This window comes from Sander lucioperca, chromosome 14, assembly GCF_008315115.2.
Source record: "Sander lucioperca isolate FBNREF2018 chromosome 14, SLUC_FBN_1.2, whole genome shotgun sequence".
Classification (NCBI taxonomy): domain Eukaryota; kingdom Metazoa; phylum Chordata; class Actinopteri; order Perciformes; family Percidae; genus Sander; species Sander lucioperca.
Window position 1 is genome coordinate 32,857,602 of NC_050186.1, and position 7,549 is coordinate 32,865,150.

Sequence of the window (7,549 nt, forward strand, 5' to 3'; positions counted from 1 at the left end):
GACGATTGTGATTGGTTTAAAGAAATGCCAATAAACCAGGAATGCTGTGTGGACTAGCCAGACCCTCCTCCGCAGCGCTGTGGAGGAAGGTCTGGTAATGCGAGACTACTGTAAGTGCGACTCGAGTCCCAGTCCCAAAACTTGAGTCCCCATCTCTGCAACAGGCACACAAATACTGTCTGCTATTAGGCTCTTTTCTCATTTATTTCTTGAAATAAACGTCACTTCACTTTCAGTCTCTATACTGAATAGTTTAGAAATACTTTTCAGCCAATACAATCACACTGAATTGCAGTGAGTTCTCCAAACATGTCTGTCCAGTGAAAACTCAGTTTTTAGATACACCAAAGGATAACATGGTCCTTGATGGTTGGGGAAACTATCTTATTAGGAACTTCTAAAGCAAAATGATCTGAAATCATCATCATCAGCCTACAAGTGACAATATATATTTTATTGTAATTGTAAGGCTTTGCAATTTTAACATTTGCTAGTTTCTTTTAGGTCTTAGGTCAGTTAACTTTTTAAAATTTTTGTATTACTTTAGTTGAACTCACTAAGCGTTATAGATGTATGAATAAACAGCAATACATTTGTTTTGGTGTTGTAGGTGCATGTCACACATTCTCTAAAATAAGTTAAACAAACAGGTTAAACAGAACAAACAATATAAGTATATATATATATATATATATATATATATATATATATATATATATATATATATATATATATATACACACACACACAGAATGTTTTTTTGAACTGCCTAATTGTATTTACCAAAAAATAACACGGATGATTCCATACAACGCGGTTCGCAAGTACAACAAAAGATCGGATTTCCACTTTTGTTGAATTTTTGGTGTTTTATTCAATTTTTTAGCATTTGAAAAAAACATTGAAATGTTTCAAAACTGAATGTTGACGTATAACTGTGATTAACCTTCCTTTAACATTAGTCTAAATAATTCATAATTTCAGCTTTTTTAACTCTCGGATTAGGTATAATTTCCTATAGATGAGGTTTATTGACCATGCATTTCAAAAATAAGTGTGGTAACTAGTGGTAATATATTGGTGTTAATGGTGTTTATACAGTAGTGAAGAGAAGTGTTAAACGTCAAAAAAGCGCCAAAAGTGTCTTGTGAGGTTTTACTTTGAAACTTTACATTTATGAATGTTAAACTTGCAAAGAATGTTATGAGATTGATAAGGAAAATTGTATTTCTCACATGTAGTATCGTACGTGACAAAACAACAGCTTTAGGCGAGTTTCCGTTATTGTGGATTCCACGTGAACGCATCAGACAGACGGAAACAGAGAGCAATCGGGAGTGGGCGGGGCTTCTGGAGCCCCCTGTATGCGAGTCAATCGGGAGTAGGCGGGGCTTCCGGAGCCCTCTGTATGAGAGTCACCTGAAGAGCAGAGAGAAGCCTTCAGAAGAAACTAACCGCCGCCGCCGGAGGAGGGAGTTCGAAGCCGAGTTCGCATCTTCTAACCGTGAAGTCTTTGGCCGTGAAGTCAAGTCACTCACACAGGAATTTATGGACACTTTTTACCTTTTGGAAACCGCAAAACATAGACCTACGTAGCCTACGAATCACCGTGTACTATTTTTGGAAGTCTGTAGATACAAGTTTACCGCCATTGGTCTGGGGAAATTGTTTAGTTTGATTTATTCAGCAGAGTTAAGACTGTGGATTTGTTTCAACCTCTCCGGTAAAAATGAATTGGATACAGCTTCTCAGGTGAGTCTGGAGACAGAATGAGACTTATTATTTAATTCATTAATAACAATTATTTAGTTTGTTTTTAAAATGTAGCTAGAATAGCCGGTCCCTGTTGATAACGTTGTTGTACGTGTGTTTTCAGGGTTGTGCTCTGCGCAGCGACCTGTCTCCGCTGTGCTGCCGCTCCGCCCGCTGCAGGTCGGTAACACTCTCCCCATACACACCTCTCTGCTCTGTGGCTGATCATTTCGAGTTTTTATGTAGGCTATATTTTATTTTTTAAATACTGACATGAATAAAGACGACCGTGAAGTCCATTGAAACACAATTTAATGACTCAAATTAGGGCTGCACATCGAAATTCTAAATTCTAAATCGATTATTTTGACCAGTATTGCCATTGCGATATGATCCACGACATTGGTGATTTTTGTTTCACTAGTTTTCATTGAAAAATATATATATATAAAAATGTTTTTTTGTGAGGATCTGACTGTACCAAAGATTTTGTTCTTACGTCTGTATGATAGGTTTGTCACATCTTTTGCCTTAGACAAATATTGCCCCCCCCCCCCCACGATTTAGATATTGCACTAGCCCATGTTGCGATTTTCGATAAAATTGTGCAGCCCTAACTCAGAATCTATATTACAACATCATTTGAATTTGCGGCCATGTGTTTGATTTGGACTTCAAAAACCTTTTTGAGTAAAAAAAATGAGCCTAAAGGACCATACACAATGTTCACTACAAGTCCTATAGCCTATAACATGTATTCATTCATCATTTCAAGGCTGTGCAGTTTTAGGTTTCTGGACACATTGTTCCTCCCATTCCAACTTTGACAGAAACTAATGCAGACGTGACGCCCACTAGTCATTCATTTACACAATGAACAGAAATGGAAATGTACAAAACATCAATTTAAATGTCAAGATAACAACTAACCCCAGTGTTTCCCCCAGTGTACTGCAAAGCTGGTGGCCCACCAGGCCTAAGCCACTGGGAATTATTTCTTAATGTATTTTCAGATGTTTTCTTAAAACTACTTTTTTAGGGCATGGTTGGAAACTTAGACGTAGTCATATTTTCAAAATCTCCAGTTAGCTTTTAGCACTGACTTAATGTAGGGCCCTATGGAATCTGTCTTATAGCTTTTTTAAATTCTTAATTTAGCAATTCCATCCATGATTCTGTTATCACAGAGACTATTAGGTTCTACTTTAATGCTGCCATCAGTGTGTGACTGGCCCTAGTCGGGCCCCCGATTGCCACCGGGCCTAACAACTTTTCTGGGGGAAACCCTGTAACCACATATTTTTTTCAAAAGAGTTAGCTATGATTTAAAGTTAATGTGATTGAGGATTTGATCAATTCTGAGTTTGTTGCGTTTTGTTGTTGTTGTTTTTTTCAGGCTGTGAGGGAGACGAGTGCGGCAGAGCCCAGACCTCCTCTTCATCCCCCTCTCTGTCTTCTTCGTCTTCCGCGGTGGTGAAAGCCCAGCAGCCCTCCAAGGACTTCCTGGGCCAGTTTACCCAGGTGAGCTCACCAAACGGCGGGGACCGTAAACACCGCGACGCCAGCGCCGTCCTGCCCTTCATCGGCCTCACGGGCAGTAAGTTCACACTTCACCTCCGTGTGCTCAGACAGAGGTGGCAAAGCCACAAAAACCAACAAGGGAAAGAACTGACCACTTTACACAAAAAACACAGAGAGAGAGTTTGTACATCTGACTGTATAACATTATTAACAATTATTTTGCACATTTACGAAATTAATTTCAAGGAAAATGAATAAAAATATCAAAACTAAAATAAATCAAAACATTTTTTTTAAAGCGATTCAGATAAAATAATGAAATAGAGAAAAGAAAGTTCAAAATCCATAAGGCGGGAAAAGTAGGCTGCACACGTCACATTCCCATCTTTAAAAAAGGTTGTGAAAATACTGTATATGATATAGTTTGATTGTATTAACATTCTTTGTACGTTGCTTTGTAACATTCAAAGGGGCCACATATCTGTCTCTTCGAATAAAAAGTCTCTCAAAGCAAATCCTCAGATGAGAAGTAGTGACAGGCCGGGCACCGTTGGCTGAGTTTTAGTGTGTTTCTGTTATTTTCGGCTGTTTGTTCTGACTCTCGGCGTTTGTCTGTTGACGTGGAGCCGAGGACAGGAATTTGCTGCCAGATGGAGACTCTGGTTTATCTCACAGATACAGGCAGAGGCACAGGGAGGCTCAAGCCGAGGTCTGAGGGCCCCTGCAGCGGCCGTCAGCTGCTCTCACTGGTCTCTGGAAGTCACGTTAAGAGTCTCTGGTCAACAAGTGGAGCCCACATAGAGTAGAGTAGTAACATTAAAAAGCAGCTACCAAAACAAAGCTAAAGATGCATTACAGATTCATACATTAGGTACATGGAGAAAATAACAAAATAAGTAATAATAATAATAATAATAATAATAATAATACACTTTATTTCTATAGCACTTTTCTTTTCAAGGTTACAGAAAAACAGCAGATAAAAACCAAGAACAACAATGAAGTAAAATACAAATAAACAAAGGTATCATAAACTATAAATAAAAATAATAAATAAAAACTATAAATGTATACATACATACACACATACTGTACATATATACATACATATATATTATACAGTAAATTATTAACATAAGTTTGTTAGGTGTGTTTTCGCTTGTACGAATGAATGAAATCGTATTGAATGATTTCAAAGACAATAAAAAGAAAGTGAAGGAATAGGTAGGTCCTACCCCCCCCCCAGTCAAACAAGACCGTTTAAAAAAAAAAAAAAAAAAAAAACACTACCCCAACTCACATCCCACTTTATCTAGCTCTTAAGATAAGGAAGAACAAATATAGAAACAATAATCAAGCTGCGTTAGGTCTACTCTCCTTCCTCAATGCTGTACTTTTTCAAAAGTAAATCTTTGTGACTTTTTTTTCTTTTTGTTTAATTGCAACATATTTACACTTTGTTTGATTGATTCGGTCAGATTATTTCCACCAAAGTAGCCCAAGAAATTGAAATACACGTACTTTTGAGCTTTGTCCGAGCATACTGTTGTCTCAAGAAATCGTCTCTTAAGTTCTAACCCTCTCCCCCTCCTCCCCCCTCTCTGGCTTGTAGGTGCTGAGCAGAGTCGGAGCTGCTGTAAGAACGGAGGAACCTGTATCCTGGGCAGCTTCTGTGCCTGCCCTCCGTTCTTCACCGGGAGGAGCTGCGAGTACGACCAGCGCATCAGGTACACCACGCTCTCAATCGCCACCTTAATCAGTCATTGCTTCCTTTAGCCCTATTTGCACAGGACCAGTAATACCTGGGGACCTGTAGTCATTTGTAATCATTTGCAAATATCCCGTGAGAACCTGCCATGTCTGTAATTTGTCAAGTAAATATTCCACTGCAAGCAGGGCTGAAACTAACTATTATTTTCAATTAGATTCATCCTTTTTTTTTTTTTTTTTTCATTAAAAGGTGCAGTAGCCTTATAAAACTAACTTTCTGTCATATTAGCTGAAACTGACCCTATGTTCCAGTAGAACTACATGAAGCAGGTCATTTAAAAAAAAAAATAATCCGGCTCCTCTGGCACCACCTACAGCCTGTAGTTCAGATGCACCAATCAGCTAGCCAGGTCTGGATTTACCCTGCAGAGATCTGAGGAGCAGTTAACCATAGTCCTCAGAAATCCACCAGAGGTTAGAACGCCAACACAAAGAAAGAGGAAGGGGACGCACATCCACACTGGGTTTTATCAACTGCGTTGACCAATAGAAATGGAGGTTTTGACAGAGCCTTGACATCATATGTGGGGGATAATGTAAGGAACCTTGAGTACACACTTTGCTAATTCCGTGGTTGTTGCACTTTTTTTCCTGTCTGTCCTCAGGAGCTGCGGTTCGATTCCTCACGGCGAGTGGGTTCAGAAAGGATGCTCCTACTGTCGCTGTGGTTACGGCGTCCTGCACTGCTTCCCCCACGTCTTCAATAACGACTGTGGTGAGACACGCACACACCTCTGACACGTTTTTAGCTTTTTTTTTTTGTCCTTTCAGGCAGTCGTGGGTTTCAGTTTGTTTCTATGGGAAATCAAAACGGCACAGACTTGGCCGAGTGTAAATGGTTAGAGGTTGTTTTTTTTTTTTTTAATTCTTGCCTCATGGAGAGCAGATTCGGCTTTATTAAAACTCATCCCCCTCTGAAGCGTTCATGGCCACGCACGGACCGAGTCAGAGTCTGTGCTCATTCAGTCCCGTGACTATTGAGTTTGTAGTTTTCCATGCTGTACGTTCCCCAGCTGCCATGTTTTTCCACATGAATGAATAGCGGGAGTGTGGCCGACGCCCGGCAGCCGGGCCCGTCTGTCAGAAAACGGCGTCGTTCACACTTTCCATCCCAAAGAAAACAACGGCCCGGGTGCTCACAGTGACCTCCCACTGGGTGTAAACGCACCTCTGAACGACCACGAGCCATGCATTTTGTTGTTTTTCTGGGTCAAACTACGTTTTTGAACGTTTGTCAGTTTTTTCCCAAGTTTTTGTTACTTTTTTTTCTGTTTTTTTTGTTGTTGACATTTTTGTGTCTCCCCCCCCACACACATTTTTGTGACGTTTGCTTTTATCTTTTTTTTTTTTTTTTTTTTCAAATGCTATAAAATTAAATAAAAAAACCCAAATTCAATGAAAGTAGTGACCTGATAATGTATTTTACCTGTGAAGAGTAATGGTTGTATGCAACCATCCACATCATTTTTTATGTTGAGAATTTGGTTGAAAGAAACCCAAATTTCTGATACATTTTTTATTGATCTGGTGCAGAATTACCCCCAGTGTAAATTCTTCGATGTCTCACCCGGAAATCCAGGTGAAACATCGGAGGAGACGCAAATTTTACATTCATGTTGTCCCACATTCTACGTACTTTTAAAGGAGGGAAGAAATTACTCCACGCCCTCTCTGCGGTCGTTTTTTTTAACAATACCACACCGTAATACATATATATATTTTTTAAAAATGGGTCAAATTTGACCCCGAGGACAACAGGAAGGTTACATTTTGACCCAGAAAAACCAAAAGTTGCATGGTCGACGGGAAGACAACACAAGGGTTAAGTGAAATATTGTTAGATAGATAAGTAACCTTAAAACCTTGAATACTATACACATGTATCTACTATATACAAAATTAAGCGTTGAAAGACAAACGTGAAAAGGAACTAAATACTATACACAGCCCATAAAATAGTAACCACAGAGTGTAGTGTATTGAGACGAAATGTCAGTGAATAGTGATGAAATGAGAAAGTTACAATACTAATGCTTTCGGTCTTTTCTTCCCAGATGACTCGGAGGAGGTGCGTTGGTATCACTCGTCCGCTGTCAGGACAGTTGTGCCCGGCTGCTTCCTGTTTCTGATGCTGCTTCTTCCCCTGCTTCCCCTCCTCTGATTGGTTTAAAAAAAACAATGCTGGACACCAACACCAGCTGTAGACTACGCACGATTTCTCGAGCTGCTTCTTCAGGACTAAAGATCATTTTCCTGTACCCCTATCGGAGCTTTACAAAGCTTCAAACTAATATTTATTGTAATTTTTTCTTCCAAATGCTACTGCAGGGGAGGAGTCAAATATAGTCTGAAAACAGGAGATGTTCCATCATGAGGGAATACATCCTACTTTCTAAGTAAGAGGTGTTAAATACAGATAATCTGGATTTCAACCGCTGCAGTCAGACTGTTTTGGTGCGATGTTGCGGTTCATGTTTAGGCCCCAACTCCTCTGAATGGTGGCCAT

At 39.6% G+C, this 7,549-nt stretch overlaps 1 protein-coding gene across 2 annotated transcripts; it reads left to right on the forward strand.

The window, feature by feature from the left end:
• The first annotated feature begins 1,301 nt into the window (after positions 1–1,301).
• On the forward strand, positions 1,302–7,222 carry tdgf1 (teratocarcinoma-derived growth factor 1). 2 transcript variants are annotated; one of them, XM_031287375.2, is made up of 6 exons: positions 1,302–1,752; positions 1,877–1,932; positions 3,149–3,273; positions 4,886–5,000; positions 5,649–5,758; positions 7,098–7,222. In XM_031287375.2, the coding sequence occupies exons 1-6, from the start codon at positions 1,730–1,732 to the stop codon at positions 7,170–7,172; spliced, it is 504 nt and encodes a 167-aa protein (XP_031143235.1). In that variant the 5' UTR covers positions 1,302–1,729; the 3' UTR covers positions 7,173–7,222. The 2 variants fall into 2 exon arrangements, with proteins under 2 accessions (XP_031143235.1, XP_031143234.1); XM_031287374.2 differs by having other exon boundaries at positions 1,314–1,752; positions 3,149–3,349.
• Positions 7,223–7,549: the final 327 nt, after the last annotated feature.

Coding starts and splice junctions, on each gene's coding strand:
- tdgf1 (XM_031287374.2), top strand. CDS start 1,730: ATGAATTGGATACAGCTTCTCAG. Junction 3,350..4,885: donor CTTCATCGGCCTCACGGGCA/GTAAGTTCACAC, acceptor TCTGGCTTGTAG/GTGCTGAGCAGAGTCGGAGC. Junction 5,001..5,648: donor GAGTACGACCAGCGCATCAG/GTACACCACGCT, acceptor GTCTGTCCTCAG/GAGCTGCGGTTCGATTCCTC.